The sequence below is a fragment of the Falco peregrinus genome, chromosome 5 (genome assembly GCF_023634155.1).
Source record: "Falco peregrinus isolate bFalPer1 chromosome 5, bFalPer1.pri, whole genome shotgun sequence".
NCBI classification, from domain to species: Eukaryota; Metazoa; Chordata; class Aves; order Falconiformes; family Falconidae; genus Falco; species Falco peregrinus.
The window spans coordinates 92,014,853-92,035,185 of record NC_073725.1 but is presented as its reverse complement, the minus strand read 5'-3'; the positions used below and the strand labels follow the sequence as shown (position 1 = coordinate 92,035,185).

General features: G+C 42.4%; 1 protein-coding gene across 3 annotated transcripts in view; it reads left to right on the top strand.

Moving 5' to 3' along the window:
* The window catches only part of GRM7 (glutamate metabotropic receptor 7), a 304,194-nt gene that overhangs the window by 188,420 nt on the left and 95,441 nt on the right, over positions 1 to 20,333 (top strand). For all 3 annotated transcript variants that reach the window (XM_027790619.2, XM_055804697.1, XM_027790620.2), the window contains exons 5-6: positions 1,658 to 1,798; positions 15,808 to 16,008. In XM_027790619.2, coding sequence (XP_027646420.2) covers positions 1,658 to 1,798; positions 15,808 to 16,008 — 342 coding nt within the window. The remainder of the gene's footprint in view (positions 1 to 1,657; positions 1,799 to 15,807; positions 16,009 to 20,333) is intronic.

Sequence of the window (20,333 nt, the reverse complement as noted above, 5' to 3'; positions counted from 1 at the left end):
TATGCTGGAATGGCAAAACAGCAAAAATGTTGTGGTGGGAGGGTGGGGATCTCCTCTGGTCACTGCCCTGAGAACCCTCCGGTGCCTGTCAGGAGCAGCGTCACCCCAGCAGGGTGCTCTGCTGGAGCCTGCTGGCACACCATGGTGTCTTGGAGCCTTGGTCACTGCAGTAGTGGGATTTCTGCCATCGTGCCAGTACTGAGGATATCTGTCTATTGATTTGCAATTATGTGTATGCACGGAGGTTTCTTTAGGCTCAGCTTTGAAAGAGACTAATGGATAGGAAGGTGCTTAAGCACGGCGAAGTGAAGCAGTAGTACCCACAGTACTTAGAAATGTGATGTTCCCTTTGGTCTAAAGTTGCCGTTGCTTACTGGAAAAGTAAGGGTTTTTTTCAGAGTTCTGTATTGTATTGTGAGAAAAATCCATTAAAATGACCACGGTCTTTGAATGAGTATTGTCTGAACCAGTAAAGGATATTTGGTTTGGTTTTAAACTACAGATTTTGAACACTTGATAGAGAAAATTCTTACAGTATGGCAGGTCTAGTTTGTGATCAGAATTTAGCAAACTATACTTTTGTAGTAGAGTTTTAATTATTCTTGTTTGCCCTCCTGGTTCGTAAGCCTTTAGATATACCTTTTCTGTAATTGCTATACACAAGTATGTGTTTGTACATATATGTGTATGTATATACAGTGATACAAGGGGTTTTTTTTGGGGGGGGGGCAGAAAAATCCTACAAAATCTGTTTTTCTGGCGAGTTGGTGAGGTTACAGAGAGATGGAATATTGGTTGGGAGCCACATGAAAAAAAACCTCTGAACTAGCGGCTGCTACACAGCTATTCAATAGCTGTTACGTGGTTTCTTTCAGTGAATAGAGGGCTATGTATTTTCAGAAAAAGAAGACTCGGCGGCGGGGGGCTTCAGATATTTTTACTGCCCTTCTACTCGGCTGTTAAAAATTGCAAGTTTTTTCCCCATTATTTTGATACTGGAGTTATATGTCATTTTTACTCTTGCAAGCTGTTTCTGGCTATTTGGCTTCAGAAGCAAAAAGTCTCACAGGTTTAAGGAAGGAAACCTTTTTTATTTACACACACACAAACTTCAGGATGTCTAGTCCCAGCGCCTGGGAAATAGCAGTTACCACTTTGGAGTTTTGCTCTTTATCTGTACCTTTGTGAAAGGAAATTAAGGGGGAAAGACATGCCAGAAAAACAGTAAGCGTCCTGGTTATGGCCAGTTCGGATGAAACTGCCTTCTCTGGAGGTCTGGAGAGGTTAATTACAAAATTAGTTGTATTGAGCTCAATCTATTATCAGCTGCACTGTATCATTTATTTTCATTCATTATTAGTATATGTCTAATCCATGCTTTTCACTTAACTTTTTTTTGTATTTATCTCTGTTTTACATTTATCCTACCTAGCCTTATACCTCACAGTTTAGTAGGAGAGTAATTTACTTGCAAGATGCAGCTGATGAGGCAAAGTGTGCAACAGACTTCCTTCCTTCCCGCAGGCATCTCATGTGGCTGGAGATGCAAACGCATGCTGGATATTGAGGATATAAGCAGAGTATTTTTTTTTCAGGCTGCAGTGTTTCCCGTGCAGTCCGACCTAGGCTTCAGCTTTCTGTCTGTCTCCTTCTCCAGGGTTCGATGCCTATTTCACCTCCCGGACCCTGGAGAACAACAGAAGGAATGTGTGGTTTGCAGAGTACTGGGAGGAGAACTTCAATTGCAAGTTAACCATCAGCGGGTCGAAGAAGGAAGACACGGACCGTAAATGCACAGGTAACTTGATTGGCTTCCCCCTCTTCGTGCGGCTGCAGTGGAGTAGCTGCACAGCTGATGTAAGGAAGCTTGGCTGGAGACAGATTGAAAAAATAAATTGACTTTTTGTAGGTTGTAGAGAAAAAGGAACAGCAGCATCAGTCTTGCAGGACAAGAGAAGTAGATGGAAAGAGTAAATTCTTCTATTTCTTCCTTTTTCTGGCTGTTCATCCAGCAAGAAAATCATTATTTCCCATGGGTCCCAGAATTATGTCTGAGTGCAGGGTGGCTTGAGGGTTTTTTTGTGTAAGTTTGTTTTAGATGGGGAGTATTTCCACAGCTTATGCTTTGTCACCCATCTGCAAATCACAAACCGTCCACCTACTGTGTTCAAAGCCCCGTCTGCTCGTGCCCGTATACTGACCACGTGCGTTTCGATTTAACTTTTGGAGGTGATGCACCTGTAGGAAGGTATTAGCACGGAGTGAGATGTTTTCATTTTAGGTAGCATAAAGTTGATCAATTTTTGTTTTCACTAATGTTATTTAGGAAATTGGGGTTAAATAATTTTTTGCAGCCTTAGCTCAGTAACACAGCAAATGCACTTTCTGTGTTTGTGACTGAGGTTTGTGACTTTTGGTAGCGTCTTGTTTGACCTGTGTTATTTTCTGGTGGCTTACAGATTCACTCCTCTTTTCTTTTTGCGAGGTACTGCTCACCATTTGAAGTATCATATTTTCCAGGGATTTCTGTTCCTGATCACATGGAGATTTAAGGAATTATTTTTAATTACAGAGGTGCCCAACTAACAGTTGGGGCCATTTCATTTTTAAATGAGTTGTGCAGTTCTCAGCACAGCCATCTTAACGACATGGGGTGATATGGTTCTTTGAACTTGGAAGTGTTTGTTTTGAAAGGGAACAACAGGAGTCGTGCATGTTCTTGGGGTTATTCAGAGCTGACCCAAGTGCTGCCAAATGATCCACAGGGACAATAACAGCACTGCCAATTTAATAATCTTGTGTGAATTAAGGTGTTAGATCGTCTAGAAATGTATTTCTAAAATTCACAGATGTAGGGTGTCTGCCCTCAAACTGAACGTCCCATTGAGCCTGTAAGTGTGGCATGAATGTTGGTACTGTGGGGTTGGGGCATTTGCTCAGGGCTTAAAATGCAGTGGGTGGGCTTTGGCCAGAACCTGCGGTAAAGATGGTAAAGCCAATAATGCCATCTGATGTCCACCCTGCCCTCACCTCCCTTTGCCTTTCCTTCCCTCTCCTTTTAATTTTTCACAGCAGCAGTTTAAATGTGTTATGTTGAATAATTGCCTTGAATTTCAATCAAAGGAAATTTATTTCATAGGAGGATATGCTTTACTTTGATTGAAAATTGATGAAAACTTTCCATATTTCATATCATCTGTTTTGGGTTTCAATTCACGGATGGGAGTAGGAGTGTTGTGCTTAGAAACAGTGCAGTTACCGCTGGGAATACACTGCTGTTAAATTTGGCATTTGGAATCTCCCCCAGAGGGAGGAATTTGACTAAAAATCGCTAAAAGATCTTTAGGATAATTTCAAAGAGTGTCTTATCACCCTTATTGTTTATGCCATTATTTTATTACAATTGCTGGCAGCCTGTGCTTTCCAATGTGAACATAAAAATGGTGCTCTGCCTTCCCTCGGCATAGATTCAGCAGAAACATTTGTTTTTGATGGCTAACTTACCCTATCGAACTGAAAAGCCACGTTATAGCTTGATACTGTACCAAATGACATGCCCTGACATCTTCCTTCCCTCTTCTCCAAACTGAAGTAAATTGTGCATCAGAAAAAGCATTACCTTTGAATTATATTGCTAGTATGAGAGTTGTAATGTCCCACTGATGTAATAATATTATGAATGATCATCATCATTATTTTAAAATTTGATTGGTAATTTGTAATGCAGCAAGGTACTAGGCCACAGGCCATCGGTTTCTGAGAGCAATAGGGCTCCTGAGCACTGGCGTGAGGTCTCGTGCTCCAAATGGAAATACTTGCACGTAGCAGGGAGAAGCTCAGTGCTCGTGGTCACAGCCTGTGACCAAGAAGAAAAGCTTCTCCAGGAAGACACCCCATGGCAAATTACCTTTTCATATCACAACTTTCTGCAATATTTCTGTATGCAGAACTTCTGCATTAATGCCATTTATATTTATTTAAGCATGAAAATTTTCCCCCAGTTGGGATGAGTAAGATGTAGTATGAGAAAATGAAAATCTGTTTAGCCCACCTTCTAGATAAGATTAAATACACACGTTGCTGGAATTAATTCTGCTGTTTCTAGCGACTGATTTGTTTTGGCGTGGTTCAGGCCATCATCCCGTGCCGCTAAGTTTTGCCGCTGCCAAGGACACCTATATTGTGGTGCAGATAACTTGTGCTGGGATGCGGGCCGTGTCGGAGCGGCAGTGCCCATCTGGCAGGAGCAGCCGAGCCCCTTGCTTGTCCCCAGGGCGGAGGGGCTGGTGCCTTCTGCAAGCAGCAGGTGCTGCCTTCTGTGCTCCGCCAGGCCCTGGAGTTGCTGCCTCTGCTCTTGAGGGATGCTGCAGTTTGCTTTTAAGGACACTTCATCAGGCTGCTTGGGGAATCTAATGTAATCACTGAAACAGCTTGACGGTAACAAGCATTGGTTTTAGGCAGTTTGTCGTTCTGCTCCTTGCTACTTGCATTAGAGAACATTAGAGAGATTCACTTCAGTCATAACAGGCCGTGTCAGGTTAATGCAGGAACATTTGGGGAAAAAAGTAGTTTGCCGTACCATGCATTATGGTAAAAATGTCCTTTTATAGGGAAGGATTAAGGGAGGACAACAATTGTCTTTGCAGAAGAGACTAGTGCTGTGGTTGACAGCCGTGACTCTGCAAAGGAGCCATGCTGAGTGAGCTGCCCACGTCGTGTGCAGGTGGGCTCCGGGTCTGGTTGTCCCGGCTGAAGGTATTTTCCTTATAAAACCCCGTCGGGCTAACACTGCCAGTGCCCTGAGATACAGGGAGTTAGCAATAACAGATGATAAAACAAGTTTTTTGTGTACATATTGTCGTGAACCAAGTTGCTCATGGTTTTTAAAGCGGTTATTGAATCAAATCCACAGCGCTGAGCATTCAGTGGTATTGCCCTGCCCCACCGGTGCGGAGAGACGCAGTGTGCTGCAGGTTGCTTTGCTAACAGCACCCATCGGGGTGTTCGCCCTGTGGCTGCTCCTGTTTCCAACAGTAGCATCTCCACGTGCGGGTATGGAATATTCTCTGCTCCGTCAGAAGCACCTGCACTCACCTGTGGCAGCAAGAGGTGCATGCCAAAGAGAGATGCAAGCACTGGGAATACCGAGGCATTCGCTGCACGAAGAGCACCTGCATTCTTACCCCCCAGCCCCTTGGCCTTACTTGGGAAGGAAATTGCAACACTTGACTGTTTTCACTTATTAAACATAGCTTTTAATTCAGAGAGCTTTACACTCAAGGAGACTTAATGAAGTGATATAAGGGTGATGTCACCTTGGATGTCATTTATCAGAATGTAGATTACTCGGAGAGCTTTTCTAATTATCTGCAAGTGTAATCAGTCTGAATATACAGCCCACATGATGGCTCAGACAATGACTTGCTCTAAAGAAAATGCTGGGAGAAAGGTCTCTGCAAGATGAAGTGACAGAAACTCAGCAGAAGGACTCATAAAAGAGGGATGGATGTGTTTAGAATTTAAATTGGAACAAGAGAAAATGCTTCAAAGGGACCCAGATTCACCCTCCCAGGCAGTGGGCAGGCAGGAGCAGTCTCAGGACTCTGAATCTTGCTGGTGCATGGTGCAATGAGGAGCATCTCCGGCTCCTTGTGGGAGCAAATTAACGTGCCATGCTATGCCAGGAGTGAATTCCTAAACCCACCTGTCCTGGGGCATCTCTGAGCCCTGGCCTTCATTGGGTCACTGTGGAAGGCTGGAGGAAGAGGAGGGGGCACGTGGAGGGATGATGCTGTGAGGAGGCTGCCCCATCAGCAGCATTTTATTGGGCAAAGGTTCAGTGGCTTAGAGAGGCCAAATCCCTTTTAAAATGGAAGAAGCATCAGTCGGGAAAGGCTGTTCTAAGGACTGAGTTTCTCTCATCTGAAAATGTTACAAGGTAGGATTAAAAGTTGGCAAAGGACAGAGGTGTCTGAGGTAAAAATAATTAAAAAGGCAGTAATTTGAGTGTGCGTATGTGTACGCACACACACTCGCTTCTAAAGCTGGGGCGAGAATACCTAATGCTCTGGTGTGCATCAGGGGCTTGGTACAAGCTCAGTGGATGCTCTGCCTGGCTTCTCAGTGTGCTTTGGGTACCGCGGTTGTTTAGGGAGGGAAGGAAAGGTCAGATTTCCATTTAGTAAAGGAAAAGGTTAAAGTAGCAAAGGAATTGCTATCCTGTATGTTTATACTCTACAATAAAGTTGTGCAGCATGTGTCATGCACCTGTCAGAATTTCCTCTAACTGCTTTTTTGTATGAGAGGATTTACCCTTTGAAGGGGAAGAAGCAATACAGAGGGCTGAGAGCTACACTTGGTCTGGGTTTTCTGTGTCTGAGAAATACGTCATGTATCCAAAATGCTGGAAGCTCAAGTCAGAATTGGGCATATCACCCCAGATGTGGCACCGCACTGTGTTTCCTGACCGTGGAAAACGAGGGGTTGCGGAAAAAGCCCAGATAATCTTGGCAAACCACTTGATTATCACTGGTTTGGATTAAAATGGTACCAATAACTGGGATTTTTTTTTTGGAGGGTAAGGAAACTAATAGCAATATCTGGTATTATTTTCACCAGCAGTCAAGATGGCTTGTACTATGAAGCCATATGTTAGGGAAAGAAAAATAATGAGAAACAGAAGATGTAGCAAATAGCAGAGCCTGAGGATATCAGAATATTACTTATAATTTGACTACAAAAAGTGATCTAGTGCATTAATGAATTAACAAAGTGCAATTTACTATGGTAAGAAAAATAGTTTTCAGAATGCTATCAAAATCCATATCTCGGGAAAAAATATTCTGAGACATCTCAAGCAACTTAATGGCAGATGGCCAATATCTAAAGCATTTTTTTTTAAATGGATGCCAGCAGTCATGGTGTGCATGATTCACTTCTTATGAGAACAGCTTTATGGTATTCATTGGGATGACTATCTGTTGGACTTGAGGGTGTATGAAGACCTTAACTGTTCACAGTACCGTAGAAATCATGTCAGGAAGAGGGGCTAAATTTAGACTGATTCCTACTTGACAGTGTTGAGGGCTGTGACCATAGAAAGGGCTCCATCTCCAGTGCCGCTCCAGGTTCGGGATGGCAGGTTTATACAAACGAGCGTTGGCTGCCGCTGGGATGCAGGGTCGAAAGCAAAGCTGCGCCAGAAAGCTGCCCCGTCTCTGCAGGCTGCTCCCGGCTCCTCTTAGCACCCTCTTTCTATTTGTGATAAGGCTTGTTGATATCACTGGGTCTGGGTCCTACAATGAATATCAAGCATTCCTCAGAATTTCAGAAAGAAAGCAGGTTTAGGAGGATCCAAACCACCCACAGTATGTTTTCCTCTTGTCCAAGAATCTGCAGCTTGAAAAACGTTCTGTCTCTGGTTGTGAGTGTGCTTAATGTGAGCGTACCTCGAAATGCCTTTCCAAGGCTACACTGGAGCTCAGCAGTTCAGTTAGCTCCATTTAGTTAGCAGTCAATTTTCTGTACATCAAGATGAATTTTTTCTGTAGCTGTGCTTTGTAAAGGTGGGGGAACCTTGTCATCTCTGTGTGTAACGCAAGGACAAATTGTAAGTTCTGTGGTTGAGCAGCTAAGACTGTGGAGGTCCAGGCTTTGTTGCTATCCCTCTTAATTTTATTTTTTATTTTTTTCAGAACAAGGTTAAAAGCAAATCTTCAGGGGTCTTTTTTGGGTTTGTGCTTTTTTGTTTTATTCGGTTGGGTTTTATTTCCAAATCTTGGCCAATGATACTTGATCTTTCTACCTGACCAAGTCTTTATTTAACGCCCACTGTCATCATCTGTAAGTAGTCCTGCCTAGACAGTAGTCCTAAACTGTAGTCTAGTCCTAAGCAGTCAATGTGCTGAAATACAAAAATACTTAAAGTAAGGCTGGTTGTCGTGAATCCTCTATACAAACTGTAAAATAATTTGCTTTAGGACAAATACTTGCATACCCTTCCCCAGCTGCCCCTGAACGTGGCAGGATTTACATGCCTGGATGGATTTTTGCCCAGGGTTTTGTGGTGTGTGATTGATGGCACAGGCATGAGCAAAAAAGCTTTTGGTTAGCTCTTGTTACCGGGATTGCTGTGTGCATTTTCTCCTCCGGGCTTCGAGGTATGGTGTGTGTTAATGCATGTGTGTGAAGGTATATAATATTTCAGCGCAGAAAGGGTGAAGACTTAAAATATATCTTCTCCTGCTTGCCCTGCAAGATACAGATAAGGTTAAAGGGCAGACAGGCATAGGAAATTTATCTTCTCAACTGTATCCCGTGCTCTGATGCAGGTAAATAACCAATGTAAGTAGTTGTTTTCCTGCTTTGCTCGTAGGGCCTGCCTCTTTCCCCCATGCCTCAGGACACCGATACCATGTTTCCTTGCAAGTGTTTGGCTGATCTGTATTTTTCTAATGTGTTTCCATTGACAGCTTCTGCTTTTTCTTTTCTTTCTGATGGTGACTGTCTTCTAAGATGCCTGTGATGTTGCTAATAAGCTCCCTCTCAAATTGCAGTGTTCAAAGGGGGTGGACAAAAGCAAGATGCATCTCACAAATGAAGCAATGTGCTCTCCAGTAAACTGCTTTTTACCAAGTGCAGGTCATCTTTAGGTGATGCCTCTAACTTCTCTGGGCCAGTACAGCTATAGCCATAGCTTGGAGACATGAGGACGTGTGTGAGGATGCGTACTGAGCCGATGTTTGACTTCAGTTTGAAACCCAGGATTGCAGTTCTCTGTTCTTTTACAAGATTGCATTGCATCTTGTTTTGTAAATACTTCAATGGTCTTCAGACTGCCTAAACATACCAATGCTAACACCCATGAGAAAGAAAAGTCAATATATTTTTTCTGAAAAATGGAATGTGCACAAATTTAGGAGCAAATGACCCATGTTATGCACTAGCTTGCAAGTTGACTAGCTACATGCAACTCTTGATAAACAGAATATTTTCCATGTAATATTAAATTTTCCCAGTATGCATTATAGCTTAATGATCTCTGTGCTTTCATTTCAGAAAGCTAATCTTATTTAGCATTGTAGTACTTCAAAATATAGATATCTAAAATTCCTGAAAGGACCCTGCAGTGGTTGGTGCAACCAACATTAAAACAGCCTTGAAGAGTTTAATCTTTAAGGTAAACCAGTTTTGTGGATGTCTAAACTCAATTATCTTTCAGAAATACATTTCTTAGAATTGCTTATGTTTCTAGACTGCCAAGGTGATTTGCCAACAAAGCCCCGTGATTCAAATGACTGTTGTCTTGCTATTTACATACATATTCCTCTATTTGCAAACTGCATTTTTACCCAGGTGCTCAAATACAAAGACAGCTCCAGTTTAGGCCTTCTGATCTTTGAAAAGTGCTGCTTCTATACATTTGCTTGATCACTGGCCTCACTGGCAATTATTGCTACAGGAAACATTCTTCATTTGTGCCTTAGCAGTGTGAAGCTGTAAAGTATCTGATTTACATCGGTATCAACCAGCCTGGTGCTGATTTTTTTATGACCGTAGCACTTCAGCATTGGAATATGAATGAGACCTATTACGTGTGTTTTAGTAGGAGTGTTGCATGCACAGAAAACATCTCAGGTAAGAAAATGAGGTCAGTTTTTTAATCTAAAATCTATTCTTTTAGATGCACAGACACACATGAGAAAAGAAACTCTTACGGTGGGTTGAATCAGTGTAATTGAGGAAAATAATCATTGTCTGACAAATGGAAGTGGATGTAGCTTCACAAAACTCATTGCATCAAAGCTTTCTGTAAACTGCTGGATTATTACTACTATTATGATCCTTATTATGTAATATTGTTATTTCTAGGATTGAAATAACAAATGTTCCATAGGACTTTCTGCTGCATTATGCTACTTTTGGTTTTTACTTTAATACTTGTGAGTGAAGACTAGTTACAGTACAGAAATTTATTTTTTTTTTTGATCCTCCTGGGTGAGGAATACGTTGTAAGGCATTGTGAGAGCCTGGTTTCCAAAGTTTGGTTGGAGGGCGTTAGTTGATTAGGCATAGTTAAAGATGGCTACATCTGCTGTCTGTGGGTTTTGGTGGTGTTACTGGAGTCTGTATCTCTGCTTGTACATCTCTATCTACTATTGCAAATCTCTGGCTGTGGGTCAAGGTGTACCAATTTAAGAAAAATCACCTTTCTAGTTAAAAAAGGCTTTCCTGCTGGTTATTGGAATAGAACAGTTGGTCTGACTTTCAAATTTATTGTGCGATATGAAGTTATTTCTCTTCATCAGGCTGCAGGGGGCTGTGGAGCTGTGCCGATGCTGAAGGCTGCAGAGCAGATTTGGGCGAGCTTTCTTTAGCCACTAGAAATAAGACAGAGATGGCACACGTCAGCGTTAGGGAGGTGGGTGCTCTGGCCTTCCTGGGCTGTGCTGCTGCCCTGACTCTGCCAGCTCACCGTAGCCTGAAGGAGATGATATTCAGGCTGAAATTTTGTCCTAGCACAAAATCATCAAATCACTGAGGTTGGAAAAGACCTTTAAGGTCACAGAGTCCAACCCAGTACTGCCAGCTCACCACTAAGAAAAGATGTTCTTCTGTGGTTAGCAGTAGAACCGTGAAGGTTCATCTGTTTTCCCCATGAAAATCCATGGGGATTGGATTGATGGTCTTGAGATAAAGGCTTTTGTCTATAATGAGATCTTCTGAATTAGGATGGGCCAGATAGATGACTGTAACTATGTAGCTGTATTATTCGATCTTGTATGTCTTGCAAAATGACAATACATGGATTATATGGCAAAGAGGCTGATTGTCTTACTCTGCTTGTTTAAATTACAATATTTACTCTAGCATATTGTTGGTTTTTCTCAAGCTCTAGTACTCAGCTACTTTCAAATAAAGAGCTTATTTGGAGAAGCCTTCAGATGTTACACCTCCTGTGTGCACGGCAGTGTCTATAGCATGAGTGAATATCTGACGGGTAATAGCTCTGATCTTGTCTTGGAGAGCCCTGGACGTAGGTACTTGTCTATTAGGGAAGGATCCGTTTGTTTTGTGTTATTGTGGATGTTTCTGGAGTGCCATGAGCACAGCTGTTGCAGCTGCACAGGCTGAGCTCTCTGCTCTGTGTGTAGCTGGAGGAAGCTTCAGTGTCATATGAAATAGCATATATGGGGACTAGCACGCTTACAGACTCGTAATTGTAGCTGGTGCATCATGGATGTCTCAGCTCACAGGCATCAGGTTTCTAATGATGCTAAATATGATGGAGGTGGGTTAAGAGCATATATTTTTCTGTCAGCACTTAACCAGCTACTGAATTCTAGCTGGTACAAATAACAGCTGCTTGTTTGATACTGTGAGCATTCTGCAATCTTTAAATTAAATCTGTATCACCAGGTTCTCAGCAGTACTATTATGTAAGTTCCTTTGAAAATGTGTTTAATCCTTCAGAAACTGAACCACTGTCTGAATTCATGTAACATAAGCACCAATGAAGTGGGATTTTGATGTCTGTCTGTCTGAATTATATGCCACAAAAATTGTCCTTGCAATACTATTTATACATCATAACATACCCCCTATATTATGTGTCGATCAAAGATGAGTCCAGAAAAAATCGGCTGAAGGAGAGATATTGAGAAAATGTAACGTGAAAAATGATGTTGTCAGCTCCTTTTCCGTACAAGGTGTTGAGCGTTGCCGGTGTGGAGATGCAGAAAGTGTGACCAGGAATTCTTAAATTTGCATTTCATTTCTGTCAGCTGAAGGAGATGGTATAAGAGGACTTCTTACTCTCTGCGTTTTCACTACTCTGGGTTTGGGGCTTTTTTTTCCTCTCTTTGTTGCAGTATTTTTCTCTTGTGAAGATTTGCCTGAAGCAAGAGACCTAACTGCTCACTCTCTTAGGAATCATGATGATGAGCACTTGAGACTCTAGTAGGAAGCGAGGTTAAATTATTTGTCATCACCTTCAAATAGATCTTTTGGAAGCAAAAAATGCTCATGTCAATAAATTTCTTTTGTGTTTCATCCCTCTCCTGACATCCCAAGGTACTCCATTTAAAATCCATGGAACAAAAGTGCATTCTCTTGAAATCACTTTCTGTGCATGTGTCTCGGGTGTCAGCTACTTCATTCCTGAAGAAAATAATGTTATTGCATGGCTCCTGAAGATCGGCAAGTTAAAAAGGAAAGAAAAAAAAAGAAAAGGAGCCTTTAAAGAACAGGGCACATAAGAAGGACAGAAGATTCGCACATCAGTGCAAATGGGGTTTGTGTTCACCTGTGCTTCTGGTGTCTTCTGACAGCACGGAGGGTTGCGTGGGTGCTGCACCTGAGTTCCTGTGCTGGTTCTTTCTCTTACACCAGGGATCGCTCCCCTGAGACGCCCCCGATCCGGACGTGACTGGGCTGGGGGTTCAAGCCTGCCCTTTGCCAAGAGGCATACACAGCACCGGCTTCTGTCGGTAAGAAGCTAATGACTGCTGTGAGTTTGCTGCTCTTCCAGGAGTAATTCCTACTTGAATTACTATACACCTGTATGTACAGGAGCTATTCCTGAAGCATGTGATTAAACTTTCTGCTTGGCTTTTTCAGCTAAACGTAGGAAGGGGAAAAACTTGACACACTAGTGTTGAAGTTGGAATTAAAATTGTGCCCATTGCCTGGGTTTATCCCTGTCTGAAAATGGGACTGATCTGCTGCTTGCTGGGTTACTGTGATGGCAGTTTGGTATAAACTAGAGGGAAGTCTCTGTTCAGCCAGACCCATTGATTTGGATACTTTAAATATGTATTTATTTTTTTTTTTGTCTTGAAGTATGAAGTCTATTTGATGTATGTAAAATATGGCAATTGCTTTGCAGGTCCTTCACTAGTTCAAATTTGGGCTAAACTTCTAATCGCAATAAATCCTCTTTAAAAGGCAACTCAACTGATGTTTATATGGAGGATAGCACACTCTTGTTCTAGTTGTATAAGTTAATGCATGGATTCTGGGCAGACAGTTCCATTTGACTCCATATCTGAATTTATTTTGCACAAATTCTTGATGTTTAATACTCAACTAAATGGCTGTTGAAAACTAAAAAGCTGTATAGAAAAGCATTCTTGTTACTGGAAATTCTATTAAGTTTTTAACATCTTTAATATTTTCACACTTGGACACTGTTAACATTGCTCTTGGTTTTTTTCAAGTGGATTTCGTTGAGATTCTTTCACAGATGTGTTCACTGCTAAAGGTTTTCTTTCTGCTGTGCATTTGGCTAACTGGGCCTCTGGAACCTAATACACGCTGGATCAATATTGTTTGTGTACAGCCTTTTCAACCCCAGGTTCACTTCCCCTGGCATGCGTTTCTGTTGCATTGCTAATCTGGTTAAGTAGCTGAGCTGAAACCACTTAAAAGCCTTTTCTTTGCCAGGGCCTGGAACTGGGATGAGTTCTGTAAGCAATGGGAGGGGAGTGACATAATGAAGAGGACAGTACGTGGATCTTCACAGTCTGGAATCTCTCACCCTGCTGAATTATTTGCAGGATTTCAATGTTTCTAGTGTAGTTCAGATTTAAAGTTGAGGCAGCTTGAATGGATCAATGTCAATGGTGCAATTTGGCAATTACAGAGGGAAACAGGAGGAGGAAAAGTGTAGGTAATTAAAGATGTTCATCTAGGGGGATTACTATATCTTTGCTTACTTTCAAGCAAATCACTTTTGTGGACGTATGTAGACATTCTTTGTGCTTGTAGAATTTATGTTTAAAGGTGGTGATCTTTCTGTGCTTATTTGTAAGTCTTGTCTACCACCTCTCCGCTCAAAGAGGAAAAAAAAAAAGGATTGTTTGGGACTGCCTTTTTCTCATGAGCTGAGAAAAAAACTGATCAAAGCATGTTGCTCATAGCCTGCCTGCAAAATGATTCAACCTGATAGTTGAATCAAGATGGTGCCCCAAGGGAAATCACGTTGGAGAAGACCAAGGCTGCTCCCTGACGATGGCTTCCCACAAACCAGAGCTGCTGCGGGGGAGGTGGCTTGGGCTGGCTCTGGGCGACAGGGTCTGGTGCCCCTAAAGCCGCTGTTCATTGGCGCAAAAGGAAGGTAGAAACATGTCAGCTGAGCAGCCATGGGAAAATGGACTTCTTGCCTCTGTTAAAATCATCAGTTCTCACAGTCATTAACAACTAGATTTCCTTTCCTCATTAGTGTCAATCAGTTAATTTAAATTCACTCATCCCTATTTCTAATTAAGGATGTTAACAAAGGAATTTCCCCCACTCGTATCCTCCAACCCAGCATTTACTTTGATTGAATGTCTCTAAAATATTTGCAAAAGATGACCCTGAGGGCTGGCTCCTTGGGGCTTGTGGCAGTACCCAGGCTGCAGGTAACGCAGGGAGGTGAGCAGGACCAATGGAGGTTAGAAAGAAGCACAGTGCTGCAGGTCGAACAAGTGGGATGTGCTTTTGCCACCCTTGGAAAAGAATAGATTGCACTTCTGTTGCTTCTGTCGATGCAGCTCAGAACACTTCACAAGCAGTAATTACATTTCTCAAAACCCTGGTGAGGTAGGCAGGTATAATCACACATTTTGCAGCTGGACAGATTGAATCGTGCAGGTGTTACTTGGACAAAGTAAAATGAGTAGTGGACAATTTCAGGGGAAAAAGTAAAAAAATCAAAGATTCACGATTCTCGACCTCTTCTTTTTTTTGAGAGAGCTTCAAGCTCTCAAAATACTGTTCAGTTTGCTACTTAATTGTGGAGGGACCAGTTATCTGCTCACGCAGCCAGAAGAGCAGGAAGGCCACGTTATTGCCTGGTTTTATGGTCACGTTCCCAGGTTATGTATCCATCTCAAGTCTGAGTTAAGGCAGAAGACTACCATTCAAAATATTTAGATTCACCTGGTTTTTTGTTGCTGCACTTGAGCTCCTTTGGCTCTTTGTCGTTTAAATTCTGTGTTCTGACTTTCCATCTCCAAATGCCTCCCTTCTCTCAGACTTTTTTTATGCCTTGGCCAGTCAGACGGGAAGATCTCTGAGGCAGAAGGTTTGTTGTTTCTAATGTGCTGGGTGCTGTGGTGATCAAGGAATGGCTTTCAAAGCACTGCTTTCCCCCCGTTGCAGTTGGCATGACATTAAGCGTTCGGATGCCTTCAGTTCTTGCCTGCTAAAATATTTTAAAAGCAATCAGTGGATTCTGAAGGACATTTCATTCTCTGCAGTTGGGGAGAAAGGGGGTGCGAGTTAATGCAAACAGACTGAGCTTCCCCAGGTGGCATTAATAGCAGGCATGTTCGCTCAGCTCTCTGGAGCACCCCTTTGGTTGCATCTCTGAAGTGGTTCTTTCTTCCCTCAATCTGGCTCTGTCTTTCAGTTAGAGGGATTTGCAGCAGAATGAAACACCAGACTTTAAAATACCAGCTGTGCTTTATTTTAAATGCTTTCTTCTTTCAAAGACATACTTGGGGAGTATACGGGGTCTGGTGTTTTCTCTCTCGAAGATGGTCTCTGTAGGTTAGAGTTGCAAGTTTGTGATTATCGTAGGATTTGTTTCGCTGGATCATGGTAGAAAAAGTTGCAAAAAGTGTTGATGATTCTGTTATCAAGAAGGACGTTTTGGTTTTGTTTTAATTACAAAACTATAACTCAGAATGTTTTATTGCATCACCAGGAGCATGAAGTTCTTTAAATTGCTCCAAGAGGAGTAATTTGTATTCGGTATCAAGAAAATACTGTTCCTTACTGACCTTCTGTGTGTGTCTGTGTGTGTGTGTTTTTAACGTGCAGGGCAGGAGAGAATTGGCAAAGACTCCCACTATGAGCAGGAGGGGAAGGTCCAGTTCGTGATCGACGCTGTGTACGCCATGGCACATGCGCTGCACCACATGAACAAGGACCTCTGTGCCGACTACCCGGGGGTCTGCCCTGAGATGGAGCACGCAGGAGGCAAAAAGCTGCTCAAGTACATACGCAGTGTAAACTTCAATGGTGAGCTGAGACTGCTTCTTCGGTAGCATATTGACCTATGTGGCTCTTTTCCATATAATTTCACTTCATGTATTTTTTTCATTCATTACAGTTCAAGACTTCTTTTATTGTTACATTAGAGTTTGTGGCAGAAGACCATGTTTATTTAGTATCTATTTGAAAACATCATGTTTTAGCCAAGGCAAATAGGCTACTACTGCCCAAAGACATGCTGCTATTTTAGGATGCCTTCCAGAAGACTGATTTCCTATGGGAGAAATAACTGGGTAAAAGCCTGAGCTTGTCTCTGACTAAATATGCCTGCTGAAACCCTAGGACTCTGTTATCATCGCACATCATTTCTTCCTGTTTATTCATATTATTTCACTTGGAGAAAACTAACTGGGTGAAATTCTGGTACCCTGAACCCAACTTAGCTGCATGCTCAAGAGAAGGGAGAGGACAGCTAATGGGCCAGGTCCACTGGCAGAACCAGAACTATGTGATGTAGACAGAGTAGTTGCTCCAACCTTCATTCCTCTAGCAAGACTGCAGAGGAGATGAAACATGGTAGGAATAAGGATGGGGGAACTTTATCTTTTTGCTTACCAGTTGTCCACCACGTATGGCAGTGATGGATACGATACCAGCCCTCTGTTTTGACAGTACAACGGGGTTTCATGTATTTTCCCTCCATTGCAGTATATAAATCAGGCCTAAATATTAGCACAATTTCCTTGCCTGTATATGTTTTACTGTAATTTTATTAGTTTCACTAACAAACATTAACCTGCAACCTAACCAGAGGCACCAGAGCAGATCGCTTACAGCAAGTAACATTACAGCAACCAAATGTTATTTCTCCTCCATAAACCTTGCTAATGTACTTACCAGGAGGTCTTACTGCTCTTGCCCTAGCTCTGTGTAAGATGGAAATCTGAGATTTAACCTGGAGCCAGAAGCTAGACCTCCAAATCCGTATTTAAAACAGATTTAGGAAAGTACTGAAAAAATATCCTTTTGAAATGCGCGAGGCGGCCGGGGCCATCACTGCCTGGAAGAGGTGTTTGCATGACCTTCACATCCTCCTGGGACAGCACAGTGAGGTGTTCCCTGCTGCGATCTACTAATAAACATTTTCAATAATAATCTTAACAAGACCTACACATAGCCAGTAAGACCTGAGAGATGTAAAGATAGGAACACAGGTATTTCGTGGTCAAGTTTGGTCATTTGTCCCAAGGATATTTTTCCTTCCTATATAAATCATCTCATAAAGAGCAAGGTGAATATGAGGAGATTTTAATTTCTTCCCTTGAATTAAGTGGTGTTAACTACAGCCAGGAGCAAATTTTGAGATGAATGATCTGAGGAGGTCTGGAGAGTTCTACTTTCCTCATTTTGGAAGGTTAATTACAAAGGACAAACCTCCCGTAGAAGGACGGCATTCGTGAACAGTATTGCACTTGGGCCATTTTAGTACTGAAAAGCAGGTCATACATGGTCATCTCCAGGCAGTTTTTGCATATAAAGATGCTGAATGGTCATCTAATCATTTTAATAGAGCTGAGAAATAATTTATGAGAAAATGGATGTTCAGCTAATGTTGCATACTGTCCAGCTCCAAAAACTGGTTTGCACCAACTTTGGTTTCCTTATTTGTGTTTTCTTGGTCAGCGTTTTAAAAGATAACTTTTTTTCTTCCATTTGTGATTGATTTACACAGCCATAGGGTTTTTTTCTTTGCTTGTGTACATGTAACTCATGTCCAGCACAGGGGCTGAAGTAGTAGTTTGCTTTTTAACATGGGCATGAGAATGGTGGCAAAACTGAGGTAGCTGTAAACCTTTTCAATTTCTCATGGCTGTGTGGGTGTAAGTGTATTCTGTGGCAAAACAACAAATTTCTTTTAAGGTTCATTGTTCAGGGGCAGAGTTTAGCTGCTTCTGTGTATTCATAGTGTACAGCTTCACATGTGTTTGTACACCCAGGCTCCGTGTTCAGCTGCAGCCCTCCTGGGGCTCATTCACCAGGCTGTGGAAGATGCTCCAAAGCCAGTTTCTTCTCGGTGTGCTATAAAAGTAAATTCCCAGAACTGATGTGGATAGGTTCAGTCTTCCCAGTGGTACAGGATAAACAATCATCGTGTAACTCACGGAACAGACGAGGCCAGCCTGAAAAATGCAGAGGGATGGGGGGATGGAAGAAACAATGAGAGATGCTTTAGGTGGTCTGGGTGGTGTATTCCTGTTGATAAAGCCTGGGAGCTCCTGCAACACAAGTCTGGTGTCTCCATGTTCCTTGGCCATCATGTGGTGGCTGGGAGGGCAGGGATGGAGGAGTGCGCTGCTGGGCTCGTGTCAGCTGTCTTGGTGTTAGCCTTGATCTTAACCTGCCCTTCCCCGGGCAGCCCTGCAACTCCATCTCATGAAGGTTAGCACTTGGAAAGCAATATTTAGTCTATGCTTAAAATCCTGTTCTCCCAGTCTTCTACCTAAATTTGTAGTTAAACCACAAAATGGAGCAGTGGAAATGCTTTGTCCAAGCCATATGCTAAAGAGAAAAAAAAAAAAATAAAAAAAATAAAGCATCCTGAGCCCATGAGCTTGAGATCCTTTTTGCATGTAATATGTCTCCTTGTCACGGTGCAATTGAAATCATCTTGTCTGTGGCTGCTTTTGGAGTCTTTTCTTCCTTGCAAAGGTAATTACGTTCATGCAGAAAGAGCTTAAGCAACACTTTAATGAAGAGAGACTGGATTTGTGCTAGGAGCTCAGTATGAATTTTGATATCGTCACACTACCCTGAGAACAAAAAGGCCTAAAATATGGAAAACTGAAAACCTTGAGTGCTCATGCAGTGAGAACCTGAAAATCTCAAAGTGCAAAGTGGTTGTACTTTTGCCAGTGAAAAAGCTAATGGTTCTGTTTGTATGAGCCCTTCAGGTCTTTGAACTGCAGTAAACATGAGCCGAATAACACAGCAATACCTTAGCTAGTTGTGCCCGTATGGCACCCTGTCCTTCTCCCATTAATTCATTTCTCATCTTGTGGTGATTAGGAAATGGAAATCCTACAAATTCAGTTGGATCACGTCTGTCTTGAATGCATTTTGCAGGTGAAGGGGTGTCCTGTCTTCTCTCTGTCTGTGTAGTGAGAAGGCAGCTTATTTGGTAGGAACTGAAGTAAATTGTTGTAGCCTCGGAGTGACCGAGATGCTGCAGTCCAGAGGCTAATACTCAGTTTCTGCAGCGTTTGCTGGGGCTGAGCAAAATTATTGTAAACCTTAATAGAAGGAAAATACATCCTGAATTATCAAAAAACTAAACAAATTTATGCATTAATAATTAGAAGATCAAAAAGTCAAATTACAAAAAGGATCATTTTTGAAAATAACGTTCCTTCTCTGTAATGAGGTTTTCATACATTACTTTTTATTATTTTCATAAGTGCACAAAAGAACTTGAGTTGAGAGTGAAAACTGAAATACTGCAGCAATTTAAAATAGGACTGACAGGTGGTACAAAGAGAGCACCGAAGCATGCACCCGAGCCCACACAGAGGTTAAAGAAGCCTTGCACTCACTAAGCAGATCCTTGGCTGGGATTCCAGTTACTCCAACTTCAAAGTCCAGAAACAGGACGCTTCTGCTTGGCTTATGACCCAAGATTTATCAGTTTTTTGCATTTCTGTAGATATTTATCTTCCCTACAGATCCCAGACTCTTCACAGCTTTTTTTTTTTCTGTATATATTAAACACATAAATGGTGATGTACCTGAAAAAAGCAACAGCTGTTTACTACTGACTATCAAGTATCCATACGTATGAGGTCAGTGTCCCGAGGGACCGTGCCTTAGGGGCCTCTGGAGACGACCCGGCAGGCAGTGCTGTATCGTGCCGTATTGCTGTGGAGTCTGCAGCCCTGTAGCATCCAAGTGCGTCTGCTGATCTTAAGGATCATTTTAAATGTCAGTGTTTAAAAGCTGTCTGCATGCAGCTACACAAAGCAACAATTATCAGCAACCTACAAAAAGTTTTCTTCTTCCTGCAAAACACAGAAATAGCATTTTGGAGTGATGGTTCCTGGTACATTCTCACTTTAGGATCTCTTAGGTCCGTAACAGCGTCTGTCCTTCACAATGGCCTTCTGCTTCTCAACCTGTTGCCCCCAGGGAAGGGGGGCCCTGCCAGCACTGTCTGCAGGCAGGCAGGTGCCACCCAGGGATGGAGAGGCTTGGCTCTACCCCCCACACCGTGGCATGGTGGCTACGGCTTAGTCAGGAGGGTTATGGGTGATGCTCCCCATGGCCCATGAAGGTGACCGTAGAGATGTTCTTGACTGCTT